The following is a 16,487-nucleotide window of genomic DNA, read 5'->3' on the forward strand; positions in this document are numbered from 1 at the left end:
GATTAGCTATGGAATTAAGGGTTTTCTTGAATTGCCAACATTCTCTTGTGCAATTTCTTTTGTGAATAGTAGTTTTTTTTCCTATGGGAAATTAGTTGGCCCACAGGAATATTGAGCCCACAATCTTACCTTCATTTTCGTTACACCCCACTCCCACCCCCCTCAATACATACACTCAGTAAACCCCAGTGGTGTCCTTTCATCTATTTGCCATGCCTGAAATGTTCTGGCCCCTCACTTTGGGCTCTTAGTTTTTCTGATTTATTTTTAAGACAATTCAAACCCCACCTTCTGCAACAAGTCTTTCCCACTCTCCCTCCCCCCAAATGCTAATGCCTTCCCCTCTAAGATCATTTTCATTCTATTCTGTATTCTAGTTATTTACATTAGAGTGGAAGCTTTTTGAAGGGACTATTTTTGCCTTTCCTTATATCCATAGTATTAGGCACAGTGCCTGACAGATAGTTATTGTTTATTAATTCCTTTGACTTAATTAGTATCATGATTTGTTTAAAAGAGAAATTGTTTAGTTCAGACAGCGAAGTAATGAATGACCTAGTAGTCTAGACTTCTGAAGGGACCTAGTAGTCTAGACTTCTGAAGGTACCTAATTCACTACCTGATAGTTGGTTAGACATTAGAAAAATATGCATAACCCATATTAAATAACTATAGTGCTGTGTGTTTGAGTGTCAGAACCCGCCTTCAACTGTGACTATTTTGCCTTCTCCCAAGTATATGGAACCACTTTCCGTTTTACCTGCAGGCTCAGCCCCAGCTATGTGTTTCAACCAGGCCCTTTGTATGTAAGGTAGGAATATATAAACAGTTTTTGGCTGAAACAACTATATATCAGATCTACACTAATGGTATTTGATTGCAGTGAAGTGACAACTTGCATGGATGCCTCTTTCTGATCATGTGCCTGCCTTGACCTTTGACACTTGCCTACTTTTGGTAGTCACTAAGAGTGCTTACTTCCTTTCCTGATCCTGGCATCTAAGGAACTGCATGTAAACATAACTTTTGTCTAGCCTAACACTTCTGACCTCTGATAAATACATGCTCTTATTCCATTACCTGGGCTGTTTTCCTGTCCTGTGGCACATCTCTGATAGGACACAACTTTCATTTTGTGAATACACTTGGAAATTGCATTACTTAAATCATTTTTACCATGATTGTATCTATTGTAGTTATAAAACACTTTTTCTTCTGCCATCATGTAAGAGAGGTCTCTACATTTCTTTTTTTGTTAGGGGCGGAGGGAGAACACAGGTATTGCTTTAATTTCTCTTTCAGGGCTAGCTCATCTAATCTGTGCCTTTTTTAAAAATATATAGTTTCAATCAATCAATAAGCATTTATTAAGTATCTACTATGTGCCAAGCATATTGCTTTTCCCCTTCTTCTGCTAATGAAAGCAGTGCTAAAAGGTAGTTTGCCTCCCTTTACCCCCCAAATCCCTTAGCTAAGGCAGGGTCTCTAATAGATTGGGGTCATGGATAGGAATAAGGCAATGGTATATATGAATGGGTGGATAAGATGGTTTGGAAGTCAGTAAGAAAGCAAATATACTTTCACTTCATTCACATAGACGTTAAATTCCACAAGGGCAGGGGCTATTTCTTCTGCTCTTTTTATAGTCTTCTACCCAAATGCCTGGCAAGAGTCTTATACATAGCAGGTACTCAGTATATATTTGTTGACTTAAAGTCACTGCCATTCAGTAAGTATTTATTGGATATCTGCATTTAAAACAATATGTGTAAAATAATGTGTTAGATATGGCAGATACAGAAATGATTAAATGATTCCTGCTGTCCAGGACATTATGGTTGAGTAGAAGGTGTAGGACACCTATATACAAAAAATATAATAACAAAAATAGCATACATTCATATATCACACTCAGCATTTACAATGCACAGTATAAGCATTTTTTTTTACATAGATAGGCCAAGGATTAATCCCCCTTTATCAAGAGAGTGAAGTGATTTGCTCTAGTTGGCAAATAGTAGAACCAGGATTCAGACCTAGTTCTTCTGATTCCAAGTCCAGTTCTCTTTCCATTATACCATGCTGTCAGTCAGCATTTATTATAAGTACCAAAAGAGTCACAAAGCACGTAGGAGTTCAGAGGATGGAGAGTAAGCTCGCTTTTGTTGGTGTGGAAGATAGGTTAAGGTTACTAGTAGAGGGAGATAAAACTGAAGGACAGGTTGAGTATCACCTTGAATGCCAGACTAAGAAATGGCAACTCAGTAAAGGTTTTTGATTGGGGGAGTGATATGACCAAAACTGTTTTACTAGAATCAATTTCTCAGTGTAATAGTGTGTAAGATAGATTGGAGGGGAGAGATGGAAACTTTGATGAGTTTGAAATCTATTAAATACTAGAAGTTTGTATCATTTGAAATATGGATCATAGGATCATAGATTTAGAACTGGAAGGGACCTTTAAGCCCATTGAGTCAGCCCTCCTCCCTCAATTTATAGATGAGAACTGAAGCAGAGAAGTTGAATGACTTGTCCAGGGTAACAGATGATATCTAAGGCAAGATTTGAAGCCTTCCTGCCTTCCAGCCCAGTGCTTTATTCACCACAGTAGTCTTGATAAGTCTTGAGTCCTTCTTGCTCTGACTAAAGCAGTCTCTCTGAACAGACAGAGACCCATTCTTATTATTATAGAAATTAACCTATAACTCTTCCTCCTGGGTCTCTAAAAAGGGGGTACTGATTTAAAAGATAATGAAAAAAATCTTCAAACTTTTACTTTTAGCTGCACTATGGTCTCCTTGAAAACAGGGCCTATCTTGTTTTTTCTCTTTATGTCAGAGCTTAGCACAGTGTTTTACACAGTATAAGCACTTAATAAATGCTTTCTAATTAATGAATTCTTTCATTATCAATGACCACTCTTTAGAGATAATTGTGCTTGAAGATATTAAATGCTAGCTATTATTTGAAACTTGAAACAGAATTGGTTTGTGCAGAAAAATCTTTAAACCATTTGCTCTATTAGTATGGTGAATTTGTTATAGGAGCATCCTTTTATCATATATGAAACTGCATCCAGCAAAATACCATTGTATTACAATTGACCATTTATCACTAAAGCAAATGAAAAATTGTGTAAAACCAGAAGCTCATTTCATGTGGTCACCTGCAATGGCTGTCATTCAAGGTGGAGTTAAATCTCGATATCCAAAGCAACCTTTAAATCAAAAAATGATAAATGGAAAGGCAATGAGCTTGTATTCTAGAGTTAGGGTACTAAACTGGGTAAACATTTTTAATGATTAGGTTTGGTGCAAAGTTTTCAAAAATTACATGTTTGCTCATTGCAAATAAATCACTAATTCTTGCTAACAAAATGGCTATCATTGCTCAGGACAAACTTATTTATTCTGCTATATCCTATTACACAGTTTGCCATAAATAATCCTTTACCAACAACTATGAAAATATAACCTTCTAAAAACTTTTCTAAAAAGAAAAACATTTTTGGCTGGGAAGAAGTCAGTGCAGAGGCAACATCTGAAGCTGAAGGGCCAAAGTCACTGTTTATATAAGGTGTGATTTTCTGTTGCCATTGATCAACAGCTGTTGAAAAACATTGCCCTTTGGAAATATATACTGAAAACAAATCTGTACTGGACAGAAAAAACCCAGAATCATCCTCTTACACATTCTAGTGATTTAAAACAAATATCAAAGTAAAACTTTAAAGTCAACAAAGGTGAGGTTGTACTACGTTATTTTTGCTTCAGTATCTTAGAAATTCTGGAGAGCAGGAGCTGCTTTTATGTATGTTTGCACAATGGCTAGTGCAACTAAGAATTTAAAATCAATATTTAAATGACTTATTAAATTAAAAATATTTTAAAATTTTACTTGATTAACATTAATAGTAATTCATTGGACAATTTTTAAGAATAAAATCATTACAAAAGATGTATACTCATACTTTTCAAAAAGTTAGGTGGAGATGATAAACCAAGTCTTTTAAGAAACATACCTGTGTTACCTTAAAATATAAGTATAAGCCTTCTGAGTTTTTACCTCAGGTAACTTAAACACTGTGGAAACTCAGTGGGGATTTTCCCAACTGTTTTATTGAGGTAAAATTTCTCATTTTTACACATATATGCATTTATATATATATGTAATTAAGAAAGCTACACAATGTTCTAAGGCACTTGGAATTGTGCACAGCGAAATATCCTAAAATATTATACAACTAGATAAAACATGTTTGCTTTTTAAATAATAAACACAAACACAGGTACTGTATAAAAAGATAATACATAATTTTTTTCCAGATTACAACAGTGGAATACACATACATGTGTGTATGTGTGTGTATATCTATATTCACACACATATTATAGTACAGTACATATCAAGAACCAAAAAGAAACTGTCATTTTCACCAGTTATTTACATTTACAGGCATCACTCCTGTGTAATATACAACATCAGATCACTCACTGGAAATCTAGCATCGGTCCATTGGATATTGATCACAGCTCGCCATTCTTGTCACTATAGCCAAAGTTTACAATAATAAAAAGTGTGTACATTTCTTTGTTTTAACGTTTCTGTTATATTTGATATACTCTGAAAAAGCAAATAAATAACTGACAAGTTCTAGACTTTACCAAGTACTAAGCCTGGTGAAATTCATGCAGAATAATTTGGAGGCATGGGGAATCCTGTTATGGAATAAAATACTGAAAAAGGAAAATTATAACAAAAATTAGTGCCTTGATTTTAGTTGACCTGTATATATTTACCTTGGCTGAATTAGTATTTCTTTAATGCGAACTAACCCATCATGGGCCACTTCTAGTTGTGAAGCTTCTTAAAGCAATGCAATAATGATATAATCTTAAATATACTGTTAACCAGAACAACCATGTATTGCAGGAAAAAAAAATCCAAAAATCTGGCAAGTGGCACAAACATTGGCTTTAAATATACCACAAAAAATGACCTGAGGATGGAGTGGCACTTTATCTTACGTACTCCTTTTATTTTCTTCTCCAAAAAACAAACAAACAAACAAACAAAAACACCACTTTCTATCTGGAAAGATAAGAATTCTTAAGCACCATCTAAAAGTTCACAACAGTCACTCTTTAATCCAACTAGCTCTCTGTCCAAACAAGACATTAAACATTTTTATTTTGACAAAAAAAAAAAAGATGGCTACATTACTAATTCATCTCTGTCTTTGATGAAACTAAAGTTTCTCAACACAGTTTTGAAACACTGTTAATAATAAATCGCTACTACAAAAATTAGCAGCAAATAGAATGGACATGTTTCAGTATTGGTTTTAATAAATTTTAATGTTTTACCTATGTAAAACTTGGCATGATTTTTATATACATCTGTCACCTAAGATAAATTAACAATGTGTGTTCAGTGCATGGTTAATCCATAATTCCCAAGCAATACAATATTTACAAATCTTATTAGGAAAACTGAACCATGTGGCTTTTCTTACAGTGGTCAAAGGCCTGTCCAATAGCTTCATTGGTAGGTTTTGAGCCCATGGATTGGAGTTTGCTTGGTCAAATATGACATTAAGTAGATAGATTGCAGTTTCTGTCTCCAGAAGTGGAATGCTATCCTCTTTCTCCCCACCTCAATCCCCTTTTTGTTTTTGTTAAATCAACAACCCCAGGAAAACTGACAGGCAGTCTGACCAATTCAGACACAATTTGAAGTAGTTGAAGTTAGCATTTGGCACTAAAACCCAGCTAAATGCCTAGCTTTTGATAATTCCTTAGGGCCTTCCTCTTAGTAAGGTGCCCAGTGATCTCCGGTTAGCTGATAATGTTTTTCTTAATACAGAATACTCCCAACCGCTACATTTACATAGTCCCTCACCAGAGATATTTCTACTTGGCAGAGAAGGGGTGATGGAGAACTCTTTAAGAATGGAAAGCCTCAGGGGCAGCTAGGTAGCTCAGTGGATAGAGCACCGGCCCTGAAGTCAGGAGGACCTGAGTTCAAATCCAGCCTCAGACCAAACACTTGACACGTACTAGCTGTGTGACCTTGGGCAAGTCACTTAACCCCAATTGCCTCACTAAAAAACAAAACAAAACAAAAAAAAGAATGGAAAGCCTTCAGGAATTAAAGAAGGGACACTACAAAGCTGGAAGGAATGACAGTGGCTACTTTATTTGGGTAAAGGATGTCTGTCTCCTACTCCTTCAAATCATAATATATAGGCAGACTAGAATGTTTGGTCCTACAGACAAGACAACAAATAGAGTGAGACTTACCATGCATTAAATCCCATGTGAGGTGAAATTATTTCCCACCCCACTCCCCAAATGCCTTTAAAAAAATAAAAGCGTTGGTTTGCAGAAGGAAATACCACACTAAAATAAAATCTCTTAGTTTCTCATCAGGAATTGTCATAGTGGAATGCCTTGGCTTGAAGCAGACAGCAGGATACAACTTAGAAAATTCATGGCAACCTAAGTTATTCCTCAGCACCCAATAGGTGCCCTAATGTTCTAAAAGAATTAATTCATTTTCTAAAGTAGGCAGTTTAATCAGTAGGATTAGGCCTCTCAATTTAATGACTTTTTGATTGTGGTAATAATCATGCCCAGAATGTAAATTTGGGGAATTTGAGACCATGCTGTATAAAAGCAGAAAAGACCTATACATTTTGCACAGGGTGTGATATAACCATTATGTTGCTTAGGCACAAGATTTGGAACTGTGCAAAATTTGCTACCATCAATTAAAGAATAATAACTTTACATGCTTTTGAATTGGTTTTCAAGAATGAAAAATGTAGGAAGAGAACTACTGTTTTAATAAGTGTAGACATGTCTCTATAGCTGCGAAACAATGTTTATTTTTCTATCCTGCATAGGATAATGCTAATTTCTGGTAGATGTATAAATCTAACTCCATAAAAGACAAGTAAAATGGCTATTAACACTTTATATGATACTGTGACAATACACTAGAAAATGCAGTATTAATGCTCACATCTTCATTATAAGCCATTATTACAAAAAGTGCTGATGCAGGACAGAATTAACTAGAAGTTTACGAGCCTTAACTCTTTAGGGAGTTTAATCTCTTATTTACAATATTTAGTGATTCTTATTGTATATTCAGTGCTTCTGATATTTTCTTACAATATACTCATCTGTAGTCGAAATCAAACTAATGCTGAGATAATGTGTTTTCCCTATTATAGTGGGTGTTATTAATATGCTTAGCACAGTGCTTGGCACATGGTAAGAACTTAAATGCTTTTCGTTCGTTCGTTCATTCGAAAAAAGAAAGAGACAGTGAAAGTAAAAACTTAATCCTGATAGTTAAAGAGTTAGATACTTTATAATGTTTTTCACTTGAATTATCTGAGTAGCCAAAATATTTCTGCTAGTTAATTGGGGATTTTATATTATATTTCATATAAATAACGTTTCTAAATTCACATAAAAGTAAATAAACAATAAATCCAAATTACACCTTGAGCCATTTCATAGAATTTAGTAAGTTAGGATCAGATTTAGTTCATATATAAATATAAGAAACAAAAGGACAACAGTATTCCTGATGTGATCATCTTGGATTTCTGACTAAAGAAAATTATCACACATTAAGTGATACTGATCTGTGAACTTTTCAGAAAGAATCAGATTGGTCATGCTGTCATATAGTTCAACTGAACATCTACAACTAACAGTTCTAGAATGGCTGTTTTACGTTAAGTGATAAAACCTCAAAATTTTAGTTGGTTAAAACTGGGTCCATTTGATGTAATTTAGGTTTTTTTTTTCAATTGCTGATCAAGTTTGTTAAAAATTCAGGTTTGGTTGAGCACTAACCTAAAAAGGATAACTGTATACCTTATATTCAGCTTTTATATAATTTAAAAGAAATGGCCAATTTTTCCTGTCATCCCAGCCCTGGCCCCCATTCAGTAATTATTTAGACTGTGTCATCCTAAAGAAATCTCTTGGAAATCCAAGAGTCATATAACAATTTGAAATAGAAAAGCTATCTTCTAGGGGTTTTCCATGAGGACACAGGCTGTTGTAACTGGTTCCTTTTTTGACTTTTAACACGAAGAAACCCTAGTAAAATGAACAGAGGTTCTAGTCACATAAATACCACATTAGGACCTATCTTGGTGAACTTTTCAATCCTTCAGGCTTTCCTCCACAATAGTCACTACAATTAAAGATTATATGCAGTTTATAAATCTAAGCACATAGTGATATACAGTATATAATTTACTCAGATGACTAGCTTTTTTCCTAATCTGTGTGCATTTCAATATAGAACAGAAAAAAACTAGATAGCACACCATATTTACTGACAAGAGTTCTTTTTTTTTAATCAGCCAAACAGTGAACATTCTATGACATATCACCTGTGTGAAAAGTTGATATAAACATCTGTCTTTCATTATTTACATAGGGGCTTGATTATTGGTAATCATGATTTTTTTTAAAGGTTGCAAAGTTTAAATATAAAAATGTTAAACAGTATATTCTTTGGTATTTTTTTAAGTTGAAAAAACAACATGATATGAAAGAAAATCATGTTGCCACATCTTAGTCCAGAATTAATTTCTATGGCTGTTTAGAAATTGCTATAGAAATTGACAAAACTAAGTCAAAAGCATTTGTACATGCAGAAGGACCATATTTTCATCATTTCCTCAATGCAACATGTCTTTTAATACTTATAAAAGGATAGCACTTCAGAATCTAGATTGATTCTGTTATTAATTCATTACATCAAGGGATGAAACAGGGATGCTCACTTTTATTGGCTGCAGAATGGTACTGGTTGTTTCTGCTATAGAACTAAGAGGTTCTGAATGTTTTATGGAATTCTGACAGAATCTTAATTCTTCAGTCAACTGAAAAAGCCAGGCCTGTACAACCTGCAGCCCGTGGACTGTATGCCAAAAGATTTTGGGTGGCCTGCAAAAAATGTAAAGGATGTTTTCCTCTATATTTTTCATAGGCCACCCAAAATCCTTTGTTGTGTGGCAAGTGGCCTGCTGGCCACAGATTGTGCAGGCTTCATACAGAACATGAACAAACGACTGTGTAGCTTAAAATAAAAAGAGTTAGCTGATGCTTAAATATATTTTGTAAAAATCACCTCCAAACTCTCTAGTTAGCTGTTCTTGAAAATATCAATAAATAGTAGGATCTAAATTTAGCTACCAGATTTCATGCTTGTTTCTGAAATGTAAAATTATAATCTTCAATATTACTAACCAAGGACATTCAGGAAAATCCAGCTCAAGATCTGAGGGAAGAGAGAAAACCCCACATAGACCTTGCCTTATATCAATATTATTTATGTATTAGAAAAAAATAAAAGGGGTATACAAATTAGTATTAAACATACTATAGTATTTACACACATTTAAAAGTGATTTTAAGCAAAAGAATTAAAACCTCTCTTATGGTTACAGGTATTTGGGAGCAGAGAAGTCACATAATGCACACACTCAATGGGAAGTGTTGGCAAGTAAGACAATAGAGGATACCTTAGTGTAAACAATACTGAACTTATCTTTGACCAACATAAGAAAATCATATTTTTTTCTCCAATCTCCAGTCTTACTGATCATTTTGCTTTGATAGTTAATACAATACTCAGAGATACATTTTTACAAATTATTAAATGAGATTAGGTATTTTATACACAACATAACAGATTTTATGTGAAGTTTTAAAGTCTCTTGCTGAGTACTTAGCAATCCACACATTTTTCTTTGTAGCAGCATTTCAAAGATACCAAATAATGCAGCATTTAAACTAATAAAAATAAATAAATAAAAACTACAATCCTGATAATTTCTGTTCAAAACTAATTACAGGCAGGACACCTGCAATGCACTTAAGTTTTGACTTTGGGTTCAAAATTAAAATGGTATCATGATTGTCAATTATTTTTCTTCATATTTAGGGTAATCTCACTTGTGAGATAATAGCTTGAGAAAAAGGCCATACAGTCTGTTTCTAAACTTGCTGCAGTCCTATAGAATCACATTATTTCCTACTTTACTCCCACTCCTGTAATTCTAACATCATGGAAGGTACATTGAGTAAGAGTATAAAAATATGTAAAGCATATTTAGTTTTGCTACTTGAGCATGCAACATTGTTTCTTTAAGCATGCTTGTTAGAGTCTGTGCAAGCCTCTTGCATTTATGAAAAATATGTATGAAAACACTCAGACTCATTCCTGGCAACTGGGTTCACTGGCACCAAATAAATGAAAACTACTGTTTTTTACTAAAGTAATAATGAAATATGAATAGTCTTCCTGGTACAGATCTGAATCATTAGGTAGTCATACTTGTAAACCCTTCTTGGGTGATCATTCTTACCCAACAAATTCTTATATCAAAAAAATACATTTTATCTTTAGTTTGTCTGATTTCTCTTTACTAAGTTGAAGTACTTATTTTTTTTCCTTTTCCACCTTGATTCCCAGTGCCTTATAATCCTACTCCATATTTTCCTTGATTACCATAAAACTCTGTATTCCTGAAAAAAGGAAGCCCATGATTGTCTTCTGCTTATCTTCCTTGGTCAAAATTCTAATGAATAAAAGTCTGTTTAGCCATGTGAGATGTTCATGGCTGAAGCAGAGTATCTCTTACCATCAACACTTGCTGGACAAAAAGGATCACTGTGTCTTTCTCTTTTTCCTTTGCCCTGTATCAGAGCTCTCCAATAAAAGGGGAGGAGTTCTTCTCCAATAAAACCAAGGGCCACTTTCTTTATCACAGGTTAAGTTGCAACACACACACATTCAAATTCCAGTGCAATCTCAAGTCTTCAGGAAACAGTGCTTTCCCCAAAGGTTATCAAATGATTGATTCATAATAGTCTTGCATTTCATTAGGGGCGATGAAACCTGGAACAATAAATTTAAAGTCTAAGTTCCCAATGTATATTAATTTTAAAAGTTTTAACTCTGGATCATTGAACTGAATGAATAGAAATTCAATTTTTGTTTAAAAAAAAGGCTTTTTAGAAACCTTATAATTAAACTATAGTAGAATTCCATTAATAGGCTTGTATTAGAGATAAACATGACCATAACTTCTTTTTTGAGATCCTTTAATTACTATCTTTCACACCCGTATCTTCACCCATCCTTCTCTCTTTCATACTTTTTGCCTATCTCACAGGAAGAGGTAGCCCTCTTTCTTACGGAGGCTAATCCCTCCACCTATGTCTCTGATACCATCTCTTCAGGCCCCCTCCTGGATCCTGCTCTATTATCTATACCTTGTCTCAAATCTTCATTCTCTCCTTGATTAGCTTACATCCCTTTGCCCACAAATATTCTAAGGATTCTTCCCTATACTAAACAAAACAAAACAAAACAAAAAAACTACCTTTCCTTGACCCTGTAACTCTCACCCTCACGACCTCTGAAACTAATGTTCCTTTCATTGTCAAACATCTGGAAAACTAAGACTACACTCATTACCTCTACTTCCTTATCTGCTCATTTTATCCCTTACAATCTTACATTCTTCACAATCGTTCTTGATCACCAAATATCTCTGAAGCATTTTACATATTGGAAACCTTTTCTTACAGACACTCTCTCCCTCCCTGGTCTATTTGACATTGCACCTTCACAGATTTATCTCTTCCTTGATATTTCTCTTTCTCCTCAGCCAGTTGTACTTCTACCTCCCACCCTCTAAATGTGGGGACTTCTTCCAAGACTCCACAGCCCTTTTTTTCTTTGGTTTCTCCTTTGATGGCTTTAATTTATTGTCACCATGCTCATAAGAATGAGAGAGCAGACTTCCAAGGACTCATAGAAAGAATAGGTAAATGGCATGAATAAATATTGTACTGGTGAAATTAACCCAGGCAAAGCTCACAAAAATCAACTTCAAAAGACATAAAAAAATTTCAATAAAGAGGAAAAAAGGGGAGTTGTTTAAAGGCAATAATGTAGATGTACAGGAAATTGACCAATCAAATTAGATTCTTAAATTATACACGCAAAAAATGGAAATATATTAGTAACAGAAGATGAATACAAAAGTATGACACAATCCCGTAAGAATAGAGTTAAAATGCTATAGCTTATAATGATCTGAAGTTCAAAAAATTCTGCAGGGTGTTTTTTGAAAAAGCTATATTGAGATACAAGGGTGGGATTACTGCTCTGGGTAGATGTGATAATACATGGAGAGAAGGCAGAGCTGGCTCAATTTTTGTCTTGCTTTTTTCTCTGTCGTGGAAAATGATCATGGAACTAGTGGGCTCTAAAAAATTACTAAAAGGAAGTTGATAGCTAAGATAAGTAAGGGGATCAAAAAGATTTAAAAAAACAAACAATCCTGGAATTTATGAAATGTTAGGGCGAATGAGAGAGGAACTTTAGAACTGGAGAAGGGCAAATGTCCCAATTGTTAAAAAAAAAAAAAAAGTAAATATAATGACATTTAAAATTCTAGAGGTCTTTGAGTTTCACTTTGCTTTCTAGAAAAATTCCAGGATGTATCATTAAAGAGATAGGCAATGGACATCTAGGGAAAAAAGAGGTGATCATAAAGAGCAAGCTGGACTCATAAAGATTATGCCAGATTAGCCTCATTTCTTTTTTTGACAAGGTTACTAAAAACTACTGGATTAGGGAAATGCTATAGACCCAGATTGCCTAGATTTTAATAAAGCATCCCACAAAATTAATTATGTTATTCTTGAAGGGGGGAAAATGGAACTATGTGCATTAGGTGATAGTGCAAGTGAATGTATTCAGAAGTGGTTCAATAGCCCAGGCAAAGAGAGGTTATTAATGGCTCAATGTCAACTTGGAAGGAGGTCTCTTCTAGTGGATTGCCCCAGGGATCCATGTTCAGCTGAAGATCATCACCGTTGGGAATCAAGAGAGCTTACTACTAATTAGCTGGGGCAAATCATTCTACCTTTTTGGCTTCAGTTCCCTTCCATGCATACAAATACCTTTAGGGTATATTCTAGCTCTAATTACCTATGATTCTAACTTCTAGTTTTACAAACATGCCCCATACTTCCCCCTTCTGCTCTTTTACTTATGAAAGGAGGTGTGGTATGCTAGATTTAGATTCAGAGAACCTGTATTGAAATCCTGACTGGTATTTTATTACCTCTGTGACCCCGGGCAAGATATTTAACCTCTATGGGACTTCGTTTCCTTATCTGTAAAACGAAAGGGTTGCACTAGAGGATTTCTATTGTCCCTTCCAATTCTAAACCTATGATCCTATATTCCTTCAAACTGAAAGGCCCTTTTTTTCTTCATCCTAACTGGTCAAAACTGAACCCATCCTTTAAGGCCCATTCAGATGAAATGTTTACAGTGAAGTCTTCCTTGTTACCCCTAGACAGGAATGATGCCTCCCTTTTGAAAACTCTCCCATTATCTTCACCTTTTCTTATATTTATTAGATTTTTCCATGTATTATTCTTATGTAGGTACCTGTCTTATTTCTCTAACTAAACTGTAAGCTCACTGAGGGACAGAGACCATAAGGCAGTATGTATAGTGTAGAAAGCAATGGACTTGCAGTTAGATGATCTCATTTGAATCCCAGTCCTGACACTCATTAGCTCTGTGACCTTGAGCAAATTGGTTAATTTCTTGGAGCTTCAGTATCCTCATCTGTAAAATGATAATTGATGTACCACCTACTGAGTTGCTGTGAGGAAAGTACTTTGTGAACCTTAAGCTATAATATTAATGTAAGTTCTAATTTATAGTTATGTCACACATGCACATAATTCACACTAAAATGCTGAATGGACAAATCTCTTATAAACCTTTAAAATATTTGTAATAAAAGCTAATAATATTGTTGGAAAACTAAAGGAATTTTTTGTTATTTTATTCAAACTAATGTACCCCAATTCATCATTACCAAAATGCATTTTGGGTTATCCCCAGGTTATTAGTTCATTTGTTTAGAGGACTATATAGGCTAATTAGTTCAAGGTGATAGGTTTCAATCCCATAAGTCATTTTACTTTGACCAAAGAAAAGCTTGGTTCCACTGACCAGATTATATCAAACATATCCCCTGCTAGCTGTTAAATGTGTTGACCTGGCACAAGGATGACCAGGTAAGAAAGTAACTGTTTTAGCATGAACCAGTCACTAATAGAAAATTAACTCAATTCAATTTTCAACTAACTTTAATAAAATAAGTTCCTACCTTGAGCACAAGTTATTGGGAATACAAAGATAACAATAATATGGTCCTTGCCCTCAAGGAGTAAACAGTCTATACATGAGGATAAATCATGTACATAAATGCGTTTAATATAAGGTAGAAAGTGATCATTTTAGGTCAAAGGAGGGATGGCAGGCAAAATTCTCTAGGATGAATTGAGAGCAGAAAAATCCCTTCCAAGCTTTCAGGATCAGGAAAGACTTCATGGAGGTGGTACCTGAAATAGCCTTGAAGAAAAAGGATTCAATAGCAAGGGATGGGGGTGGCATGCTCAAACATATGAAGGCAAGATAAGATCAAGGAAAAGCTCCTAGTCTAGAACGGCCAGAACCTAAACGATATTGTAGGCAGTAGTCTGAAATAAGACTAGATATGTAGATTGGAGCTAGATTGTATAAAACCTTAAACTGTCATGATAAAAAATTTATATTTTATCCTAGGCAATGCTGAGGATTTATGAATAAAGAGAAATGAGGTAATTAGAGTTATGTATTTAAGAGAATTATTTTGAAATGTATATGAAGGATAGGTGATAGAGGAAGAAGACTGGAATGGGGGAGACCATTGAAGAGGCTTTTACAATTATTATTGTCCAGGTAGGGGATGATGAGGGCCTGAATTTGAGTTATAGTAGCCTATGTGGAGAGGATGAATACAGGAGAGATTCTGGAAGAAGAATTAATAGGACTTAGAATGTGTTTTGAAGAGAAAGAGTAAAAAAAAAAAATGACTCAAAGGACCCAAGCCTGGGTGATGGAGAGGATTGTGATGTTCTTAAGAGAAACAAGAAGTCCAGGAGGAAAGGGTGAGGTTTTGGGGTCTGTCTGTGGAAGATGAGTCTAGGTGACTGATGAACCAGGTGAAAGGTATCAGGCAGGCAAATGGAGAAAACATTGGTGCTCAGCAAAGGAAATTTGGGCTGAATATGTAGATTCCAGGAGAAAGTGATGTCACAGAATGCAAGAGGGGATAAAGCATCCAGGGGGACAAAGTAGCAATTAGTAGTATTAAATATTGAAAACAGGTCAAGAAAGAGAAAGACTGAGAAAAAGTCCATTGGATTTGTAATCTAAGAGGTCCTTTAGAAAGTTTGGTGGAATGGTAAGGCCAGAAGCCAGACTTCAAGGAAAAGAGGAATGAGTAGGTGGTAAGGCAGCAGAGGCAGCATGGTTTACATCCTGTTGGTTGGTCAGGAGCATCAGTTCCTTGTAGGAAATTATTAAACACTAAGGAGATACACCTAAAATTTATAAATACATTAGCTCCTGCTTTTACAGAATCCTGTAACTTGAGATTTAGTATTGGGTGTCTAGAAAATAACAATCTTTTGTATTCTGTCATTTTAGACATCCCATCAAATTACCAGTTACCTGTTTCCTAGGATTAAAGCTTCAGGCAACCAAAAGAAGAGGCATTGTCTCATTTGAGGATTGCAGCCCCAGAGCTACAATTTTGTATCTGTGAGAGACCAAGTACCTTAACCTGTCAAATGTTCTACATGTTGGGTTTTTTTTTTGCCTGTTGGTTCAACAAACATTTACTAAGTGCTTTGCATGAATGAGACCATTCTACATGCAAAAAAAGGAGTTTTACCCCCAGGAGGTTACAATCTAGATATAAAATTAGGTAGATATAAGATAAGATATATTTAATATAAGAATATAGAAATGGCAAGTGTGGGGGCAGCTAGATGGCGCAGCAGACAGAGCACCGGCTCTGGAGTAAGGAGGACCTGAGTTCAAATCTAGCCTAAGACACTTGACACTTACTAGCTGTGCGACCCTGGACAAGTCACTTAATCCCACTGCCTAGCAAAAAAAACAAACAAAAAAGAAAATGGCAAGTACATAGGAGAGAGACAAAGTCCAGAAGATATGTCATGGATAGGGAATGATATAAGCAAAGGCAAATAAATTTTTAAAAAAAGGTAGGACATATTGGGATACTTTTGTTATTCAAATAATAAAAGAGATCGAGAGGCTCATTCAGTTAGATCCCTAATCTTCTAGTTATATTCTAAAGTCCTATAGTTTTAAGTGCTACTAAAGCAAGTTACTATGGTGCTATAAGAAATGATGAGGGGGGATGGTTTCAGAAAAACCTAGGAATCATATGAACTGATGTAAATTGAAATGAGCAGAACCAGAACATTGTACACAGTAACAGAAATATTGTAACGATGATCAGATATGAAAGACTTGCCTACTCTGATCAATACAATGAT

General features: G+C 35.0%; 1 protein-coding gene across 3 annotated transcripts in view; it reads right to left on the reverse strand.

Moving 5' to 3' along the window:
* Positions 1-6,173: 6,173 nt before the first annotated feature.
* PHACTR2 (phosphatase and actin regulator 2) overlaps positions 6,174-16,487 on the reverse strand; it is a 173,581-nt gene continuing 163,267 nt past the window's right edge. For all 3 annotated transcript variants that reach the window (XM_027850729.1, XM_027850730.1, XM_027850728.1), the window contains one exon: positions 6,174-10,938. In XM_027850729.1, coding sequence (XP_027706530.1) covers positions 10,923-10,938 — 16 coding nt within the window. In that variant the 3' untranslated portion in view covers positions 6,174-10,922. The remainder of the gene's footprint in view (positions 10,939-16,487) is intronic.

Source organism: Vombatus ursinus, unplaced genomic scaffold (assembly GCF_900497805.2).
Source record: "Vombatus ursinus unplaced genomic scaffold, bare-nosed wombat genome assembly UNPS02009132.1, whole genome shotgun sequence".
In the NCBI taxonomy this organism is placed as follows: Eukaryota; Metazoa; Chordata; class Mammalia; order Diprotodontia; family Vombatidae; genus Vombatus; species Vombatus ursinus.